The 23,065-nt window shown below is 37.9% G+C and overlaps 2 protein-coding genes and 1 long non-coding RNA gene across 3 annotated transcripts in view; 1 reads left to right on the plus strand and 2 right to left on the minus strand.

The window, feature by feature from the left end:
* The window catches only part of LOC106871835 (uncharacterized), a 107,289-nt gene extending 90,545 nt beyond the window's left edge, over window positions 1-16,744 (minus strand). Inside the window, exon 1 of the mRNA XM_089345443.1 lies at window positions 16,611-16,744. Within this exon, the coding sequence (XP_089201569.1) occupies window positions 16,611-16,613 (3 nt within the window). The 5' untranslated portion in view covers window positions 16,614-16,744. The remainder of the gene's footprint in view (window positions 1-16,610) is intronic.
* On the plus strand, window positions 2,429-8,861 carry LOC106871836 (uncharacterized). The gene is made up of 4 exons (XM_089345446.1): window positions 2,429-3,814; window positions 4,904-4,942; window positions 6,394-6,642; window positions 7,949-8,861. Exons 1-4 carry the CDS (start codon window positions 3,616-3,618, stop codon window positions 8,128-8,130), a joined length of 669 nt encoding a protein of 222 aa, XP_089201572.1. The 5' UTR covers window positions 2,429-3,615; the 3' UTR covers window positions 8,131-8,861.
* LOC149130438 (uncharacterized) lies at window positions 9,404-18,813 on the minus strand. The gene is made up of 3 exons (XR_016238980.1): window positions 18,686-18,813; window positions 16,624-16,747; window positions 9,404-16,045 (listed from the first exon to the last, which is right to left on the minus strand). It is a non-coding gene; the product is annotated as an uncharacterized LOC149130438 (long non-coding RNA).
* Between the last annotated feature and the right edge of the window lie 4,252 nt (window positions 18,814-23,065).

Below are 23,065 nucleotides of genomic sequence, written 5' to 3' on the forward strand. Positions count from 1 at the left end.
TTGTTTGGAAATTTCCAGTTTTTCCTTTCTTTCTGTTTGCATGTCTTCGTGCGTATATATATATCTGTACATCAAATCCAAACAGTTCTGTTTGCTTATTTGCATCATTCTCCCTCTCTCTTTATATATATATATATATATATATATATATATATATATATATATATATATATATATATATATATATATATATATATATATAATTAAGGGATCAGCAAATATTTGCTTCACCATATATCGAAGTTCAGAAATAGCAGCTAAAAAAGCTGAGAATCCCACAGATAGCATCACTTGTAACTCACAAAGGCAAAAACAAGAAGAAAAAACAATGAAAACTAACCAATTCCGATGTTTAACAGTAGACGCGTTTCTGGATCATGAGGGAAGGACAGTTAGACTGGCTGACCGAGGTGGATTCGGTTATGCTTTCAGACCTGTGTCGGTGTGGAATGTTACTAGTCCATGCTTGCACAGTTTGCTAGCATAGTCAAATTTACTACTGGAATACAGTAGTGATGAAGGAAATTGATTATTATCAACCATGATCCAGAAACGCGTCTACTGTTAAACATCGGAATTGGTTAGTTTTCATTGTTTTTTCTTCTTGTTTTTGCCTTTGTGAGTTACAAGTGATGCTATCTGTGGGATTCTCAGCTTTTTTAGCTGCTATTTCTGAACTTCGGTATATGGTGAAGCAAATATTTGCTGATCCCTTAATTATATTTATAAATATATATGAACTTTTAAATAAGTTCTCCACCAATAATGGTGCTTTCATACCGATGGGCTTGGTAAAAATTGTTAATTGTTAATTGATTTATTAATTAATAAATTGATAATCCTTTACCCTTTTAATTTGTATATATATATATATATAGATAGAGAGATAGATAAACATACAAATATACATATACATATATGTATAAAAGGATATTATTGTTTACAATATCAAGTGGCATAGGATGCATAAAAGTAAAAATCATCATCATCGTTTAATGTCCGCTTTTCATGCTAGCATGGGTTGGACAATTTGACTGAGGACTGGTGAACCAGAAGGCTGCACCAGGCTCCAATCTGATTTGGCAGATGTATATATGAATACACACACACACACATATACACAAACAAACACATATATATAAAGTACACGCATTTGTACTTATACATACCCACATATATGCGGTACTACTAAAGCAGCACGGTCGCGCGTCCGCGCTAGCTAGCCGTGAGTGGTCGATCCTAACCCTATCCCTAACCCTATCCCAATCCCTAACCCTAACCCTATCCCTAACCCTAACCGTATCCCTAACCGTATCCGTAACCCTATCCCTAACCCTAACCGTATCCCTATCCCTAACCGTATCCCTAACCCTAACCGTATCCCTATCCCTAACCCTATCCGTATCCCTAACCTTAACCCTATCTCTATCCCTAACCCTAACCGTATCCCTAACCCTATCCGTATCCCTAACCCTAACCCTATCCCAATCCCTAACCCTAACCCTAACCCTAACCGTATCCCTATCCCTAACCGTATCCCTAACCCTAACCCTAACCCTAACCCTATCCCAATCCCTAACCCTAACCCTAACCCTAACCGTATCCCTATCCCTAACCGTATCCCTAACCCTAACCCTAACCCTATCCCAATCCCTAACCCTAACCCTAACCCTAACCGTATCCCTAACCCTAACCGTATCCCTAACCCTAACCCTAACCGTATCCCTAACCTTAACCCTATCTCTATCCCTAACCCTATCCCTATCTCTATCCCTATCCCTAACCCTAACCCTATCCCTATCCCTAACCCTAACCCTAACCCTAACCGTATCCCTATCCCTAACCGTATCCCTAACCCTAACCCGCATGTGCAAATGAATACGTGTTTAGGGTTAGGGATAGGGTTAGGGATAGGGATAGGGTTAGGGTTAGGGATAGGGATAGAGATAGGGTTAGGGATAGAGATAGGGTTAAGGTTAGGGATAGGGATATATACATATCTAGTATTACGTTGATTACCATCTGACACCCACGACTTTCAGCACCATTTCCTATGTTGAAATATCCCTGTAATGACTTTATTTCTGTTACGTGTTTTGTAAGTAGGAGCAATGTTTGGGGCAGCATGACTCATTACCGGCTGACACACTCCGTAATCAGCACTACCAACACATGATGAATGTAACGAGATAACTGCATTTTATCTGGAAGTAATAATAATAATAATAATAATTATTATTATTATTCTACTTCTCCCTTTTTCTTCTTCTTCTCCTCCTCCTCCTCCTTCTACTTTGTATCGTTTACCTTTTACTTGTTCCAGTAAGGCACACACACACACACACACAAAGAAATAAGTGGAAACTGCTATGAGGGTTTAGTAGAAAGTGGGTTATACATCTTTAGATTGTATACCTGACTTTCTACTATAAAATTAAAGAAATAGACGGAACGCTGAACTCCAGACTAAACAACTCAAACAACATTTATTTAGGTGATAAACATACATATATTTAGTTATACATCTTTAGAGGTGAGAATAACGAGCTGTCGAGTATAAGACCGAAAGATGTAGGGACAGCTTTTAAACACACGTCCATGCTCAATCCCTGCTCTTCTCTAAAAAAATCAACTGGCAAACAGTCTTGCTTTCAGCTTGCCACAAGCCAGAATGAATTATTATTCCGACCAGAAAATCCTGGCTAGCTCTTTGCAAGAATCTGTGGATTTTTAATTGAAGATTATCTTTATTCTCTTTGCTGATCGAATGCTTTCTTACTTGTTGAAACATTATCGCATTATATATTACATATATATGTACATAAATATTTCAGATGTTTTTTGCCATGGGGGCAGCTTGGGGGAGGTGGGGATGAGTCAATTACAGCGACCCCAGTGTTCTACTGGTCCTTATTTTATTGACCCCCGAAAGGATGAAAGGCAAAGTTGACTTCAGTGAAATTTGAACTCAGAACGTTGCGGCAGACGAAATACCACTTAGCATTTCACCTGACATGTTAACGATTCTCCCAGCTCACCACTTTAACATATATATCCATATATACATACATATATATACATACATGCATAGAAATAAGAGCTAAAGTGCTCTGGTGCTGCATTCAATGCACACACTTGTATATATACACACTGGCAGCAACTGTAAACGGCCGAAAGTGGCAGTCGTGATATCCCTGGATCATCAATGGTTTCGGTTTTAACACCGAAGACTCATCAGCAGCGCCAGGACAACTCACTGACCCTGTTGATGAGTGCCTATTTTATGCCTGGTACTTATTCTATTGGTCTCTTTTGCTAAACCGCTAAGTTATGGGGAGGTGAACACGCCAACACCGGTTGTCAAACAGTGGCGGGGGACAAACATGGACACAATGACACACACACATGATGGACTTCTTATAGTTTCCGTCTACCCAATCCACTAACTAAGCTTTGGTTGGCCCCAAGGCTATAGTAGAAGCTTGCCCAGGGTGCCATGCGGTGGGACTGAACCCAGAGACATGTGGTTGGGAAGTAATCTTCTTACCTGATTTCTTTATTTCAGAAAAAGTTGTGTTTGGAGGAAGTGCTACCCTCTCTATAAGCATTCCAAACATGATGAGACCTGTGGTGTGGCGATGTGAAAACTATAAATATGAATGTGAATGGACATGCGCTAACGGCAGAGATTATAAAGTTACGCAGAGTGGAGATACTTCGACTCTTTGGATCCGAAGAGTAACTGAGAGATGTTTGCATTGGAAATTTGAAGACGACAACTTGAATATTGGATTTATTAAGTTGCAGCTAAACAGTAAGGAAATGATTTACAATAATAATAATAATAATAATAATAATAATAATAATAATAATAATAATAATGATTTCCAATTTTGTCACAAGGACAGCAATTTTGGGGGAGGGGATGAGTTGATTACGTTGACCCCAGTGTTCAACTGGTACTTATTTTGTGGTGGTGGTGGTATCGTTCACTTGATAACAATGGCACTCCTCTTTTTTTTTTAAGCTTCTGTGTACCTTCTGGAGGAGTTACCTCAATCCTATAAAATATAACCAAAAATGAAGTAGATTGACAAGTTTATTTTTTGAGCCTGTGGAAGGCACACTTGATAACAATGGCACACTTCTTTTGTTTGCTAATAATAATAATAATAATAATAATAATAATAAATACATTCCATTAGTTATAGGTGCACGAGGAAGTTTCCCTTAAGATTTGAACAGATGGATAGAGGAAATAAACCCAGTTTAGTAGAGCTTCAGAAAACAGTGTTATTAGGGACAGCTAGGATACTTAGGAGGGTTCTTGGCATCTACATTCACTCGTTGTAGGCCGATGTTAGGAATTTTTCTCTTCCAACAGTCTAATCTGGTGCACATGTACACTTACATACGCAAATCAACAGAGAGGGAGTAGAGTTTTTACAGACATTTCCATAGCGAGCAGAAAATCCAAAGTTTTAGACATTCCTTCTTCGGGGAAAAGTTGGCAAAACTAAAATGAAAAGAAATACAGCAGAGTTTTACATCTCTAAGCCAGACAAAAACTGGCTGTTTTTAATTTCACTCTTGTCGACTTCCTCCTGTAGAAGGACTCTCTCTGAAAAGTTGGATTTTCTACTTTCCATGACAATTTCTCCGTACTCTTTCCATTCAATAGAGTCTTGCCAACACAGACCCTTACCAATTTCTTTAGAGTCTGTGAAGGCATTCAACCACATGTTCAACATCTTCACTCAATCTGCCACTTTATATGATATGTAATTATATTGACATGTGTTAATTAATATTTTTATTTAAATATTGTAATTTAAACAGTAATGAATCCTGTTGATCAAAGGTAAAATCTGGAAATCAAATATTCTGTTTCCATCTTTTTCAGATTTGACAATTGCAGAAAATTATAAAATTTTCCAAAATGGTAAATGGATTTTCAAACCTTTTTCTCCTTTTAAACTAAACACTGTCTTTTCTGTTGTATTCCTCTCGGGAGACTCGCAGAGAAAAGACGAGTTGTACAATTTAATTATTACATTTATTATTCAATTACATACAAAGAACGCACTCACCCAATGTTCGTTGTAAATAAACAAGAATCATGTCCGCCATATATATATCAATGACATTTTACTACGACAGTCACACAAGACAACAACAATGAAACAATGAACTCAGACGAACCACAGTGACACACGAGACATCAGACGAATAACAAATCTAACAGTCCATATAACATTTTCGATTCTCTTTCCTATTTTTTCTCTTTCTCTCATAGTTTTTTCTTACTCTGTTTTTTAAAAACTTTTTCCAATCCGCTCGATTTCATTTTAAGGAGCACCAACCACGACCATCACCATTTAATGACCTCCTTCCATTCTGCCATCACTTGGACAATTATAAAGGATCCAACAAGCTGCAGGACTGTGTCAAGCGCCAATGTTTGCTTTGGCATGGTTTCTATGGCTGATTATCTTCCATAACGCCAACCATTTCACAGAGTGTACAGGATGCATTTTCTCATCGCTCCTGCAACTAGGACTATGACAGCCATAATAATTGTGATTATGGTTATAATAGCTTCCACATTCCATGCTGGCATAAGTTGGATGTTTTGACAGGATACCACAAGTCCCAGGACCATGTCAGGCTTCAGCGTCTCCTTTGGAATGGTTTCTGCGTCTCAATGCCCTTCCTTACACCAGTTTAGAGAGAGAGTGCCATATGATATTTTCATGGCATCACCACTGATGAAGTTATCAAGTAACTGGAAGGACAAAAGGAAAAAGAAAAATATCCCTTGAAGGAAGAGAGTAGGAGAGAGGGGGTGGCTTTATATCAGGTGTGTTGAAAGGCTAAAGTATGACAGAGAGAGACAAGAGCACAGGTGTAAAAGGTAGATGGGAGTGGCTAGGAAGAAGACAAAAATGGTAGTGACAGGTGTGAGCAGAAGAGAAGATATGGACAATAGATCAGGGGAAGGGAAAAAGGGAGGGGGTAGTGTGATGAGAGAGGTGAATACAGTGAGAGATGAACAAGGATGGAGGTGCAGTTGATGAGTGGGGAGGGGCAATGGTGAGAGAGAGAGAGAGAGAGGGTAGGGGGATGATGTAGATGTAGAGGGGGGTACATAAGGGTGGCTCTGAGAGGGTGTTGAGAATCACAGCAAATGCTTGAGGAGTTAGGATGAAGTGTGGCTGAGGAGAGAGAAGGCACAGAGGGGATGCGATCAGAAAAAGTTGTTCTGGCAGGGGGTGGCGGTGGGCGAGTGGTAATTTTGCTTCCAAATGAATTCAGCCATATGTATTGATGATGATGATGATGATGAAAATCCCTGAAAGAAATCAATGATATTGATTTATCTATTTACTTTAGGACCAGCTGTGCTTGGAGGGAATATTACCCTTCATATCGAAGTGCCAAATATGGCAAGAATTATTGTCTGGAGAAACAAGTATTATAACCTCGAATGTGACTGGACTTGTGACAGGAATGGCAAGCATGAAGTTAGCCATACTGAGAACGTTTCATCTCTTTCAATTAAAAATATCACTGGAAAAGATTTATCTTGGACCTTTTGTGACAGAAACCATTGCTCTCCAGAATTTACTTTGGAGATTAAAGGTAAGGAAATTACTTCTGCTAATAATAACAATAATAATTCTTTCTAATTTTGTCAGCAATTTCATGTGGAAGAGGTTCTTTGATTGCATTAATTTGAGTATATTTGGCTGGTCCTTTATTTCATCAACCCCAAAGGAATGAAAGGCAAAGCTGACCTTAGCAGTATTTGAACTCAGAAGTGAAAGAGTCAGAAGAAATGCCACTGAACATTTTTTTCTGATGCAGCAACAGTTCTATATTTAAGAGATGAGGAATTATTTACATTATTTACATTTGACGGATATTTGTCCTCATCTTGTTTGTTGTCAACACAACATTTCGGCTGATATACCCTCCAGCCTTCATCAGGTGTCTTGGGGAAATTTCGAACCTGGGTTCTCATTCCTCAGGTATTTTTCGATGTTATTATTATTATTATTATTATCTTTATCATTATTATTATTATTATTATTATTATCATTATTCAGGTCACTGCTTGGAATCGAAGTCAGAATCTTGGGGTTAGTAGCCCTCGCTCTTAACCACTACACCATATGCGCAGTGGTTAAGAGCGTAGGCTACTAACCCCAAGATTCAGAGTTCGATTCCAATTTAAAATGACCACCTTTTTGCTTTCCCCATAGCCCTCAATATTTTCTCAACTGTTTTATCACCTCACAATTCTTTATACCAGCCATTTTTAATGCTATAATTTGTTAACATTTTGTTTGAGTCACCAAATTTAATTCCACAAGAATGTTAGGAAGCCTTATGCAGAGTTAGCAACTAATTTAATAAATTAGAAAGTTTCAGTTTCTGTTTGAATAACGAGGAAATTAATTATGTTTAAATAATGGGTAAATGTATATGCTGCCCCTGGTAAATGATGGACTGATCTGTTGACCATCCATTTTTGTGTTAAAAAAGTCAGTCCCCTTTGTTAATGCTACGTAACCTTTCTAAATGATCGACTGATCTGAAGGGGGCCATTTAATCAGTTAGACATAGTAGTCTAAGATAATTATGTGTGTTAATCCTTTTCTTACCATATTTCTGTTGAAACGTTTTGCCTTTGTTTCAATAAATTTTGGAAATAATAAAGAATTTAGTGAAATAACCTTGTCATTACTAAGTTAGTGTTTGGAACAGAAGTTTATTTGAAGTTTTGATGGAAGGTTTTACTTTAGATCTCTTTAAAACAAGGAATTTGTACAATAGAAACAAAAGTAGTTTAGAGCAGGTTGGTACCAAAATGGTTCAGCCTGGTTGATATTATTATCTTTTATTAAAAACAAAAAGTTTATGTTTTCTTGTTCATCTTTTGCAGATGAGGAAGCAGGAACCGGCATACCCATCTCTGCCATACTCCTCATTTCCATACTCGGAGTTGTAGCAGTCCTTTTCATAATCCTCTCTGTCAAATTCGAATGGCGTCCTTACATTTGGATCAGGACCCGTGTCATCAAGTGGCAATCTCATAAGAAATACCAGAATCCACCACAGGCATAAGAATGCTATGTTTTGCGCTTTTTTTCTTGTTTTTCTGAGATAAATATTGAATGTATTTCTTTAAATCATATATAACCAGAATACTCATCTCTGCCATAGTCCTCATTTCCATACTCGGCCTTCTAGTCATCCTTTTCATAGCCTTTTCTGTCAAATTCGAATGGCGTCCTTACGTTTGGATTAAGACCCGTGTCATCGAGTGGCAATCTCAGGAGGAATACAAGAATCTACCAGAGGCATAAGAATGCTATATTTTGTGATATTTTGTGTAAATTATATATATCCATCTCTGCCATTGTCATTCCTTCCATTATTGTCCTTTTCATAATCCTCTCTGTCATATTCAGATGCCATCCTTACATTTGGATCAAGACCCGTGACATCCAGTGGAAATCTCATAAGAAATACCAGAATCCACCACAGGCAGAAGAATGCTATGTTTTGTGCTTTTTTTCTTGCTTTTCTTAAAGGAGAAATATTGAATGTATTTATTAAAATAATATATATCCAGCATACCCATCTCTGCCATAGTCCTCCTTTTCATAATCCTCCCTGTAATATTCAGATGCCATCCTTACATTTGGATCAAGACCCGTGACATCCAGTGGAAATCTCACAAGAAATACCAGAATCCACCATGCTATGTTTTCTGATTTTTGTTTTTCTTACAGGAGAAAAATGTTAAAATTTTAAAAAAATTATATATTGTAATAAACTTTTTCTAACAACAATATATCCTTATGGGTTTTTGTTGAAGCCTCGTTCTTATTCTATTGATCTCTTTTGCAAAACTGCTAGGTTACAGGGACTTAAACACAACCCTCTCCATACACACGTATATCTGTGATTATAATTTGATGCATGCAGCATGACACATACTAACCGCCCAGAAGAAATACCTGGGGCATATCTACGCATGAATGATATTCAGTGTTTCACAAGTGTTTTAGCTTTACTTGGAAAATGCAAAATGAATCATCGTAAAAACACTTATAGAAAACTTTTAATTTCCATAAATCCTTTATTATACATAAGCCATTTAAAATAAAACACAAAAACCATTAGATTCACTTCAACATGTTTTTTCCTTCGGTTGAATAATAACATCTGCGCACAAGTGTATGAGTGGTTTAGACATTTCCAAGATGACTGAAAAATGGTAAGAGTGATGAATATTCTGGGAGACTTACAACCAACAGAACTGAGAAGAACATCGCAGAAGTGTATGCAGAAGGAAAATAAATAAATAAATAAAAACAAAAAGATGGTAGAATTTCGTTTATAAAATTTTATTTTGGTTTCTGTAAATTCCATCATGAAATTCGAACCTCTGTCCTGATGTTTGGAACTGTCAGAGATACATTTACATAAAGTATACGCCATACATCCCCCCCAAAAAACAATGTATGTATAGCAATAAGAGCATGCAGAATATTGAAAGAATGTGTGTGTGTATTACGCACACATACACACAGAAAAGTGGGGCTAAACTTAGGGGTTTCTAGTTTGGAGGGCTGTTACACATGTACACTCATGCAACAGTTGATCCTGTCCCCTTTCATCACCCTCGGACTTCTCTACTGGACTTTCTACACTCCAGCCTATGGATTACACTGGACTCTTTTGAATTTGAGATTTTTTGAAAATTCTTTTTTCCAGAATCGGAATCTCCATAGCCTAAAACGTGGGATTCCGTTTAAAAAAAAAAGGGAAGGGGGAAGATTGCATATGCTCCATCTGGACCAAGACCAGACAAATACAGACAAGGGGGGGGGGGGGGGTAATTGTATTCATTCATTTATGAATTATTTGCATTTCTAGCTTGAGATTATGAAGAAACTTGAGGAATGTGGCTTCAGTTACATCAAATTTCTTCATAGAAAATCCAGAAAAAAGGAAAAAGAAAAAAGAAGCTCTTTGTGTTGGCTACGAAATATGCAATAATATCACAAACATTGCTAAAGGTGTCATTGAAAATGTTATAAACCTAACAAGGCATTCAGAGACAAGGAAGTTGTTCTGCTTTATGTTTGTCACAAATCTTTACACAAGACAATCCAAATTGAAAAAAAAAAGGGCTGTTCTATTGTAAGTGTGACCCATTTTAGAAAATTTTCTTCGGGACAATTTTGGTTTCCTTCCATTTCTAGCATCTTGTGCTTGTAAAGAAATGGGGGTTGATAAGATTGCATGTTGATGCTGTGAAAAAATGTTTTAGGAAACCATTAAATGACTTGCAAAGCAAAAACAGAAGTGAAATATACACAAGCAACAAGCGGCAAGTGTGCTTCTATCATCCATGAATTATTTACATCTGCAGTTTGATAAGACTATGAAGAAAACTGCGGAAGAAGACTCTCTAATTATATCAAAAGATTTATCCAAAGAAATCCAGATAAAAGTAAAGCGTTCTGTGTATTGGCTTCTCAAAGTTGGTTAACAACATTGAGAAAAATGAAGGAAACATTGAAAATATCGCAAAATCTATCCAAAACCATCCAGAGATGCTCTTCGTATTGGATGCCAAATATTTTGTAGTAATGATATCAAGGAAATCGAGGTACGTGATATTGAAGATATCACAGATGGAATAAAAACACAACCAGATGCAGAAAGTTTTTCTGCTAAAGCGACGCAAAATGTGACCGTGTCACAGGTCAACGAAACGATGCCACAAAACTTTAGACAAAACAATTCAAAGAATCTAAGTGATTCTGTTCAAATGCGATTCATTATACAATCTCTTTGTCAGATTATTTTAGCTTCCTTCTATTTCTAAGCACGGTTTAGTTCGATGCTTAGGAGACATGGAACTAAACCATCAAATGCTTTGCAAAAAGAAAAAGAGAAGTGAAATATAGACAAGCAACAACTGGTGAGTGTGATTCTATTGTTTATCACTTAAGAGAGCTTTAATTATATAAAAGAATTTCTCCCAAAATATCCAGATAAAATAAGTTATTCTTTGTATTGGCTGCTAAATATACAACAATACTGTCCCAAAATTCAGAAATGCCTTAAAGAGTAACATCCGAACAATTCTGTCCTGGTGCAGACATTAAGTCGCCTTGGACAATACAAATGGAACGCATCTCCTTAGACCCACATTCAGTACTTCTTGACCGATGCTTCATTTTTGACAGACTTACAACAATTTTGTTGGCATTGTTATAACACAATGCTTTCACGAATTTCATAATATGCATTAGTATCAACTTGTTTAATCTACCAAGCAACCATATGCACAAGTCCATTAGGGACAAAAAAAGAAAAAAAAGTGAAGGAAACATTGTAAATATCGCAAAATTTAGCCAAAAACATCCAAATGGATAGAAGATGCTCTTTGTATCGATTGCCACGTATTCAGGAGAAATGGCATCAAGGAAATCAAAGAACGTGACATTGAAGATGTCACAAACGGAATAAAAACACATCCAGAAGCATTAAGTTGTTCTGCTTTTAGAGCGTTGCAAAGTGTGACCGTGTCGCAGGTCAACGAAGTGATGCCACAAAACTTTATACAAGACAATCGGAACAAAATAAGTTAGGGTCAATTTTAAATGCGAACCATTTTGGAAGTTTATTTTCTTCAATTTTTGCAGACTATATTAGTTTCCTACTAATTTCTAGCAGATTTCATTGTAAAGAAATGCAGGTTGATAAGATTAATGTGAAAAGTGTTTTGGACGACAAGATGTTGTAGAAATTGACGAATCTAAGTTTATGCATCGGAAGTGTCACTGTGGATCAAACGCAGTAGCCTGAAATGCATTTTAGCTCCTGTGCAAGACAGGAGTGCAGCAACATTGTTGCCCATCATTTCCAGCCATATTTTGCTGGGAACTAAGACCCTTATAGACTAATGTGGTGAGTTTTGTCCATCTCAACAATGCCTCAATCCACGCAAACACCGTGGAGGGGATGTAGAGTCATGTGAAAGCAAATTATCAGAAAAGTGTTGTTGTGAAAAATGTGTTGGAGGGCAAGACATAGAAATAGATGAATCCAGATTGAACTGCTGGCACATTATCTATAACCAACAGACATGTGCTGCCATGGACTACAATTCTAACAGACAGCTTGCAGACTTATAATCTTCCCCATCATTGCAGTATGAACCTCGGACCGAGTTCTGTCGAGCCCAATGGTACCACAATCCACACGAATACGGTTGAAGGAATTCCGAGTCACATAAACGGTTAAATATTGCAATAGGCATGGTACCTCTGATACGTTGTTTTCTACAGATTTACAAGAATTTTATTGGCAATATTACAACAGGTATACCTTTATGAACTTCATAAACTGCCTTAAACCTGTTTAATGTACCAGTTACGAGAATAATATAGTTGGAGACACACCGCAATCATCTTTTACTTTATGTTGTAGTTTACAATAGTTTATGAGGTTTTTAAAAACTGTTTTACTGCCTTTTATTGGCACATTTCATTCAAAAGACAAAGAGTGAAATATAGACCAGCAACAACCGGTGAGTGTGGTTCTATTCTTTATGTATTTGAATAAGATTATAAAGAAAATTAAGCAAGGTGACTTAAAATATGAGAAAATTTTGAACGAAACTAATGAAACTAAACCATGAAATGCTTTGTAAAGAGAAGTGAAATATAGACCAGCAACAACTGGGGTGTGTGGTAGCATTCCTTCCCGTTTATGAATTTCTCCTGTATAAAATTTGATAAGATAGATAGAAAATTGAGGAAGATGTCTTGAAATATATGATGAGATTTCTCAGAGAAAATCTGAGATAGAAATACGTTCTTAAAAGAAGTCGTTTGTATTGGCTGCACAAATAAAATTACGGAAATCAAAATGCATGACATTGAAGATGTCATCAAACGAAATAAAAAAACTTCCAGAAACAGTAAGTTGTTCTGCTTTAGAGTGTCAGAAAATGTGACCGTGTCACAGTTCCAGGAAATGATGCCACAAAACTTTATACAAGACAATCCAAACAATCAAAGTGGGTCTGTTTTAAGTGCGACCCATTATAAATGCCTTTTTGTCGGACTATTTTAGTTACCTTCTATTTCTAGCAGATTTCTTTGCAAAGAAATGCAGGTTGCTAAGATTACAAAAATTGGATAACAAAATGTAGAAACTGATGAATCCAAGTTTATGCACAGGAAGTACCACCACAGTTGTTATCGACAAGGCCGCTGGATTCTTCAAATAATACAACAATATAAATTGTTCTGTTTTAAGTGTGGCCCATCATATAAGATTTTCTTCAGACTATTTTAGTTTCCTACTATTTCTAGCATCTTCCATTGCAAAGAAAAGCTAGGTTGATAAGACTACAGATTGTTTTAGGGGACACAGAAGGAAGCTATTAAACTCCTTGCAAAATGAAACAGAAGTGAAATATAAACAAGGAACAACTGGCAAGTGTGTTTTTAATCTATCATTTATGAATCCTTCACGTCTGTAGTTTGATAAAATTATACAGAAAACCGAGGAAGGGCACTTTATTCATGTCAAAAGATTTATCAAAATATTCTCCATATTGGCTTCTAAACGCTAAGCAACAACAGTATCACAAAAAGTCAAGATGATATTGAACATGTTCCAAAATTTATTTAAAAACATCTAGATAAAACTATTGTTACCCCAGTGGTAACCAAATGGCTGTAAAATAAACTTTATAAAAAAAGTAACTGGAAAACACATCACCACGACGGATTCGCTGGAGGTCAAATTTAAGGCTGACCCCCTCCGGAAGTAACCAACGAAACAAAAAGGAGGACAGTGGTTTATAGAACACTGTCCACAACCAGTAAAAAGATTGAGGTAGGAAATAAGGAGTGTGTGCAATGTTCTACACTCGAAGCACTAAATCACTCCACTGAGGAAGATGAAATTACGAATCAAATCAAAAGCCAAAAGCACTTAATCTTATTCTTATAATGGAGATCCTATCAGGACCGTCTCCAGATGGCATGGCTCCTTATGAAGCTCACAAATGAGAGTTTATCAAACATGTCTCAAAGTCCCATCAAATAAAACCAGGAGATGAGAGCAGAGCAAGAAGTCTGAAGTTTGTCATTGAAATATGAAGACAAGGAAATCATGAACTAAATCTAGAGCCAAAAACACTGTTATTCTTATTGTTCTTGTAGCTGATAATGGGTCCATCAGACTCGAATCAAAAGAGATGACTGAGATAACATAAAACAAGTTAAGAAGATCGACAGAGGAAAAAAAAAAAATTGTGTGCCTGCTTCCATGCATCTCACAGAGATATGCAACCATCAAGACTGATTCTTGGTGGTGGGTTTTTTTCTTTGGGGGGGTGTCACTTGTCTATCCAACTGGATGCCTCCACAGGGCCAGTTCTGCAGCCCCACACTGAAGGTGCTGTAAATAAACAAACTGTACTCGGAGGCCCTGGTCGGACAAAAGAAGAATCTCAACAGAATGGATTGGCAAACCTGAACTGCCGAGTGTTACAACCACACCATCACCGCAACCACCAAAAGTTTTACTTCAGTATGGACCCAACAGGAAAATGTCTCGTTAGGTACAACAATTTTTACTGATAAATGAGCCAGTTACAAGGGCCTTCACCAACTTGGCTCCTGCATTCACCAAACAGCGGAGAATGCACCAGCCGTATTTAGGCCAAGTCATCTCGTAAAAACATTAATTGATGAAATTATTCACAATGCCGACAGCTCCATAAAGTACCAATCTCTCAAAGTGGAAGACCTAGGGCCGAGACTTCTGGTGCCTGGCTGTACTCAATTAGAACAGGCTAAAGAAATGTCCTTTGATGGAAGCAAAAAAGAGGGACATACAGCTTTAGATTTGACGCCAATGAAGAAATTCTTTTTGTAAAATGGTTTGATAATACATGCGTCACTATTGGAACTAATTATGATACAGTGGAACCTCTTCAAAAAGTGCAACGTTGGCTGAAGAAATGCAAAGCAAAGGATCCAGTTTCTCAACCTCATGTGTTCAAAAATTACAGCGCACATAGGGGAGGTGTCGATAAGCATGATTGGTGGATCAGCAAATACGCCACAAGAATCAGAGCTAAAAAGTGGTATTGGCCTATCATCATTCGAATCGTGGAATATGGCAGTTGTGAATGCCCATATATATAACTTGATAAATAGCAACAATGAAAAACCAGCCACCAAAATCGATTTGCTTTTAGGAAGACATTCGGCAGGCAAATCATTAATCTGCAATACTGACCTGAAGTAGTTCTTGATCAGGTAATTAACTAATTGACATAATTTATATATATATATTTTTTTTATATTCGAGTTAATTTATATTTCCAGAAACAGCTTTCCAAAACCATCAAAAAAGATTACCTCATCACCCGAAATGCACGTCTTCTCACTAAACTGGAAACCTAGACTCACTTACCATCGAAGAATACATTGGATTTATTAAGGAACTACACACAAATCCCATAGGATAATCTCCCCCACCACCACCACCACCACCGTCAGTCCTGGATACTACCAAACATGCTCGAAGTCCACGATCACACGGAGCCCTGCAACCCAAGAGCCCCAAACTTTAACCTTAACAGTTAACACTGGACCTTCTGCTATCAAGAACTGACAAACTCAATTATTTTCTAACGGCGCTGTGCCTAAGACTCAAATATTTTATAACAATTCTGGCGCTGTGCCTAAGACTCAAATATTTTATAACAATTCTGTGTGCTGTCGTTGTTGAAAGATGTTGCTGTCTTTCTCAATACGTAACTGAATCGTACGGGCCTGTTTGTTCTATTTGCTGTTTCCTTTGTCTAACCATAACAAAATATACACACACACACATACATGGAGAAACAAGCACTGGTACACTTTGAGGGGAGGAAATATCAACTCTTTCATTAGCATATTTCTGTTGAAATACATTGTCACAGTTTCAACTAAAAAAAAAAAAAAAAAAAAATGTAATTGTGAAAAATAATTTTGTCATCATTAAGCTGGCATACTTAACAAATTAATGTGAAATTTTGGGTAATTTAACAAAAAACCAAAAAACCAAAAAACAACAACAAAAACTGCAACAATGGATTTGTCTCGTAAACCAAAGGTAGGTCTTTGGAAGGGGACGTAGGTATCAAAATTAATTAAACCAAACATGGGCACCAAACCGTTAATTAATGGAGTTAACATTTTCATTAATCACTTAACTTTGGAAATCATTGTTGGACTAATCAACCTTCGTTACATTTAACATTCGTTAATTGAAATCAAATTGAATTTACTACTATTAACTTTAATTACAGTTAATGGATTTTAATAGTTTTGGCACTTTTTTTAAAGGTGTTTTTAGGTGGGTTTTTTTTTTTGAGCAAAAACTTATTTTTCGTTTTTCTATAATAAAAATAACGTTATTAGCTTATCGAAGTTAACTTTTCGATTAGTGGTGCCCACCTTTAGATTAGAAACATTAAAACAAAAAAAAAGTGGTGAAATTTGAAATCAGACCATTTAGTCTTACATATGAGACAAGACAGGACTATCTGCTGCCTTCTGGAAGATCCCATTATCACACAGCACAGCTACAGCAATTTGGTTGTTGAGGAAATGATTCAGGGCGAGAAAGAATCGGTGACTGGCAGTTTCTGAAATGACAAGAATATAATAAAAAATAATGACTTTTCTTTTAATTTGCCACACCAATGCGAAGGACAGTGGGACCAACAGAAAGTGTTAGGGTTTACATATAATAAAATGAGGAAAAAAAAAATTATATATAGGCGTGGCAGTGTGGTACCAAGTTTGCCTCCCAACCACATGATTCCAGGTTCAGTCCCACTGCCATGGCACCTTGGGCAAGTGTCTTCTACTATAGCCTCGGGCTGATCAAAGCCTTGTTAGGACTTATTCTTTGTAAGCCTAGTACTTATTCTATCGGTCTCTTTTTGCCGACCTGCTAAGTTACGGGGACGTAAACACACCATTGGTTGTCAAGCGATGTTGTGGGGGACAAACGCAGTCACACAAACATATACACACACATACATACATATATACACATATATACGACGGGCTTCTTTCAGTTTCCATCTACCAAATCCACTTACAAGGCTTTGGTCAACCTGAGGCTTTAGTAGAAGACACTTGCCCAAGGTGCCACGCAAAAAAATTAAAAGTAATTCAATGTTTTCTTGAAACAATAAATTTCTATAGAAATTAGGATTTATAAAAAGTTTCCGTTCTACAATATTCTCAAAGGAATGAAATATTATCCAGCAACTCGAGCTAATACAAACGAGCCCGGTTGGTTTAAAAGATTAACTGGCATCTCCTTGTCAGGAATACAGGCAACCGTCAGATCACAGAGGTCTATGGTGCACTCCACTGTCGTTATTTAATTACTGTATTCTGTGTTAAATTCAAATTACGACAAACGTAAATAAACAAACGAAGTTTGCTTTTAGAAGTGTTGAGATGTCTTTTAGAAAGTTAAAGAAGTGATTTTAAATTCTCAATCGCAGAATAATGCTAATAATATAGCCTGAACAGGATAAACTACCCCTATTTTGCAGAGAAAAGTGTAGGTGGCTGGAGAAGGGAAGAGAACTAGATATAGAAAAAATAAGCAATTCGGGAGCTAGAAATATTGGAGAAAAATGTGAAATTCTTCAAGCAGGTATCTGTCTTATGCAAAACCAATAGAAGCCCCAAGTGATACCAAAAACCTGGAATGCCTTCTGAGATAGATAAATACACACACATATGTATATATAGAAATGTGTAGTACATACTTAGAATTAAGTTGTTCAAACCATCCCTTCTCTTTTTACTCTCTTTTACTTGTTTCAGTCTTTTGACTGCGGCCATGCTGGAGCACCGCCTTTAGTCGAGCAAATCGACCCCAGGACTTATCCTTTTGTAAAGCCTAGTACTTATTCTAACGGTCTCTTTTGCCGAACCACTAAGTTATGGGGACCTAAACACACCACCAACGGTTGTCAAGCGATGTTGGGGGGACAAACACAAACACACAAACATATACATATATACGACAGGCTTCTTTCAGTTTCCGTCTACCACCACACAGCCACTCCTGCGCATATATATATATATATATATATATATATATATATATATATACGACAGGCTTCTTTCAGTTTCCGTCTACCACCACACAGCCACTCCTGCGCATATATATATATACACACACATATATACGACAGGCTTCTTTCAGTTTCCATCTACCCAATCCACTCACAAGGCTTTGGTCGGCCCGAGGCTATAGTAGATGACACTTGCCCAAAGTGCCACGCAGTGGGAATGAACCCGGAACCATGTGGTTAGTAAGCAAGCTACTTAGCAAACAGCCACTCCTGCGCTTAGTTTTATTCATCTGCAGCCGTCCGTTCCAGAATTCGTGGACACTTAATTCTATCCCATTACTTGTATGAGTTTTGAAACACTTCAAATAAATTCCTTCCTCTTGTAGTTCTTCCCTGTTTTGCTAACATTCAGGATGGTCCGAGTATCAAAAACCAAAACCTGCATCCCAGTCGATAACATACAAATAAAAATGTATTTACTGTTTGCAGCCAGTCTGGGGACGACGCAGCCTTGAACAAATCGACTGGCACACATCCCACTGACAGAGCATCCCGATCCGGTGGCACACTTCCTAACGGAGGGGCAACGGGTTCGGTCGGTGGCACGTCCGCCGACCGTTTCCCGTTTCTCCTTTTCCCGGTTGCGGGGGTCGGGGCATCTTTCGGCACACCCGAGGTGTCCTCCTCCTTTCCCGCAACCTCTAATCCACCTTCCTCGTTCTATTCGTGGAGGCCACCAAGCAAGCTACTTACCACACGGTTACGCCTGTTTACGTCAATTCGGCAATTTCCGTAAAGAAAGAGGGAAAGGACGCAGCTTTAATAGTACCTACATATATAGAGAGAGGGGGAGGGAGAGAGGTAATGGTATAGATATAGAAAGAGAGAGAGAGAAGGCGAGAGATAACTGACGTGTTTTAAAGGGAGGGGGGAAAGAGAGATAGATAGATAGAGAGAGAGAAGGCGAGAGATAACTGACATGTTTTAAAGGGAGGGGGGAAAGAGAGATAGATAGATAGAGAGAGAGAAGGCGAGAGATAATTGACGTGTTTTAAAGGGAGGGGGGAAAGAGAGATAGATAGATAGAGAGAGAGAAGGCGAGAGATAACTGACGTGTTTTAAAGGGAGGGGGGAAAGAGAGATAGATAGATAGAGAGAGAGAGAGAGAGAGAGAGGGCGAGAGAGGAAGTTTGCTTTTTTCCTTTCTCCCTGCTGTTTGCTGCTTAACAGAGCAAAGAAAGGATTAGTATGGAAAGATCGACCTCCTGTTTGTGCGTGTGTGCACGTATGACCAAATATGGCAATTGCGTGTGTGCAAATCTATATTTTTTAACGGAGCAAGGGAGATAAATCGTGAAACCTGTGAAAAGGGTTTCATTTTTACCACATAAAATTGTGCTAGAAATAGAAGTAAAAGTCTGCTTAAATCCAGTGATTCTTCTTTGTATTAATCCGTTCTGGCCTCCAGAGCTATGTCCCCCCTCCACCACACTTTTATTTTTGAAGCTGAGATGGGTTAGACTCGTTTGTTTTACTAGAAAACCACACAATAATGGCGGAGACGGACTATATGTAATCTGAACCTTTCCCCCCCTTATTTATACGGAGATTATGATTCTGAAAAAAAAATTGTTTGAAAATTTACAATTCCCCCCTACCACCACCAAGCAGGCTATTTACATGCTAGAAATAACAGCCAAATCTCACAAAACTAGTGTTAGGGTTAGAGTTAGGGTTGGGGTCAGGGTCAAGTTTACCCTGTGCATCTATATAAAAACCGGGGTGGGGTGGGTGAATCGATATTTTGAATTTGAGATTTTTGAAAATTCGGCACTGGTCATGCTATCAGCTGTCCAGAAGTGAAAGTGCTCATTGCTAGTGAAGTATCTGTCTGTCTGCCTGTCTGCCTGTTGGTTTGGGTTGATACTTTGGCTTACTTACTTACTGATATCTATCTACTATCTATCTATCTATCAATCACTCGTCCACCTTATTAGAAAACACAAACTTAATATAAAAACATATTTCCTGAAATTGCAAATTATTTAAAATATAAAAATACAATTTTCAACAGAGAGAATTTATCAAAATAGAAAACAAATGAAGTTTGAAGTTTAAAAATAATAGGATCGACCACTCACTACTAGCTAGCGCGGACGCGCGAACTTTCGAGTAATAGATAGATAGATAGAGAGAGAGAGAGAGAGAGAGAGAGAGACAGACAGAGAGGTAATGGTATAGATATAGAAAGAGAGAGAGAAGGCGAGAGATAACTGACGTGTTTTAAAGGGAGGGGGGAAAGAGAGATAGATAGATAGAGAGAGAGAGACAGACAGACATATAGCTCGCTCCGGCCAGTCATGGTATTAGCTGTCAGTAGCCAAAGAATCGACTCAAACCAGCAACAGGCATGCAGGCAGACAGGCAGACAGACAGATACTTCACTAGCAGTGAGCACTTTCACTTCTGACAGCTGATAGCATGACCAGTGCCCCGCATTTAGTCGAGCAAATCAACCCCAGGACTTATTCTTTGTAAGCCTAGTACTTATTCTATCGGTCTCTTTTTGCCGAATCCCTACGTTACGGGGACGTAAACACACAAGCATCGGTTCTCAAGCGATGCTGGGGGGACAAACACGAACACACACACACACATATATATATATATATATATATGTGTGTGTGTCGTGTATATATATATATATATATATATATATATATATATATGTATCGTGTATATATATATATATATATATATAAAAACATAATTAAGGGATCAGCAACCGAAGGGCTTGGTAAAAAAATTATTAATTGTTAATTTATTAATAAATTGATAAACCTTTGACCCTTTTAATTTATTTTTGAAGCTGAGATGGGTTAGACTCGTTTGTTTTACGGAATCCCACGTTTTAGGCTATGGAGATTCCGATTCTGATAAAAGAATTTTCAAAATATCGATTCACCCACCCCACCCCGGTTTTTATATAGATCCACAGGGTAAACCTGACCCTGACCCTAACTCTAACCCTAACACTAGTTTTGTGAGATTTGGCTGTTATTTCTAGCATGTAAATAGCCTGCTTGGTGGTGGTAGGGGGGAATTGAAATTTTTCAAACAATTTATTTCTTTACATTTCTGATGTCCAGGGATGGATACTGATGTGTATTAGCGAGTTTTTTGGAGAATTTAATAGGCAAATATGCCTTATCTTGTCTTACTGATTTTGCGCCAGCCAAGTTTGTCCTTTACATGCTCAAAGAGAATTGGAGTTTAAATATGACATTTTTTAACTAGATTTCTGTTGGTGTCTTGGTGGTCTTGTGGGTAAAGGCATGTGTAGACACCAATAACATTCTGGGCAGTGTTTAATATCACCCAGGACCTGCACTAAGGGTTGTTATGAAAATTTTTCACTTTATTTTTTATCTCACAATTATATATATAAATGGAACATAAAACGATTATATATGTATATATACTCTTTTAATTGTTTCAGTCTTTCTTTTGACTGGCCATACTGGAGCACCCCAGGACTTATTCTATCGGTCTGTTTTGCCGAAGCGCTAAGTTACGGGGGACATAAACACACCAGCGTCGGTTGTCAATGATCCTCCCCCTACTGACCTGAAACTGAGACCCATCATTGTTGGCCCTGTTTGTGAAAGCCACCGTTTGAGCAACTTCCTCGACATCTTACTCAAACCGTTTCTAAAATATGTGAAAAGCTTCATCAGGGATGACTTAGACATGCTAAAGCACCTCCCGAAGACAATAAGTGAAGGAACCCTGTTAGTATCATTCGATGTGGTGAATTTGTACAATATAATCCCACACGATTAGGGTATAGAAGCGATGATCACCTTCTGGCTAGAAAAATACCCACAAGAGATGCCAGGACGCATGAACCAGTGCTTTTTACGTGGCACCAGCACAGGGGGAGGTCAGTTTTGGAAAGGTTTTTACAGCAGGTGTGTGAAATGGGCTAAAAGGCTTGGTTCATCTGTCACATGGGTCCTCTCGCAACATTTATACTGTCCACTTAGGATACACCGACCTAACCTCTGGCCAGAACCTAACGCCAATTTCCCTGAACTCTTGCGGGGTCACCATGTCTGTCCCAAGTGAAAGCCCGAAAGCAAAAGTCACACACACTAGTTGTCTTTCTTGCAAGGCCCCTTGACCATTCATACGTCATCACTTACCTTATGCTTCCAACCTATCCCACCATCTTTGTCATATATTAGGTGTAGTAAGAGGCTTGCTTCCCAACCACATGGTTCTGGGTTCAGTCTCACTGCGTGCCACCTTGAGCAAGTGTCTTCTACTATAGTCTCAAGCCGACCAAAGCCTTGTGAGTGGTTTTGGTGGATGGAAACTGAAAGAAGCCCATCGAATATATATGTGTGTGTGTCTCCTCATGTCTGCGTGTCTGTCTCCCATCACTGCTTGATAACTGGTGTTGGTGTTTATGCTCCTATCACCTAGCAGTTCAGCAAAGCAGACCAAAATAAGTGCTGAATTCGAATCATTCGACTAAAACAGAATTTTTCAAGGCCATCACTTAGGGGCCGGTGTCGGTTTTTTGACATCCCTATAATGTAGTGGTTTTGTAAAAGGAGATTTATGAAAAAAAAAAGAAGCACCTCCTGTGTTCATAACGTCCACATACATACACACTCACACAAACATGATTTTAGTGTTGTGAATGCTACACCTTAAGGATTTCAAAATATGACTGGAATCTGACAGTGTGGATAGCCTAAAGCTTGGCTTTTGTGCTGTATTGAAAACACCTCCTCTTTCTATCCTCCCAGCAATCCATACATACATATATGAGCCTGGTGCAGCCTTCTGGTT

The sequence above is a fragment of the Octopus bimaculoides genome, chromosome 29 (assembly GCF_046866305.1).
Source record: "Octopus bimaculoides isolate indiv1 chromosome 29, ASM4686630v1, whole genome shotgun sequence".
Taxonomy (NCBI): Eukaryota; Metazoa; Mollusca; class Cephalopoda; order Octopoda; family Octopodidae; genus Octopus; species Octopus bimaculoides.

Excerpts from the sequence above, each read along its gene's own strand:
- LOC106871836 (XM_089345446.1), top strand. The coding sequence starts at position 3,616 with ATGATGAGACCTGTGGTGTGGCGATGTGAAAACTATAAATATGAATGT. Across the intron at positions 3,815-4,903 it reads TATTAAGTTGCAGCTAAACA|ATTTGACAATTGCAGAAAAT; the intron begins GTAAGGAAATGA and ends CATCTTTTTCAG. Across the intron at positions 4,943-6,393 it reads TTATAAAATTTTCCAAAATG|GACCAGCTGTGCTTGGAGGG; the intron begins GTAAATGGATTT and ends TATTTACTTTAG.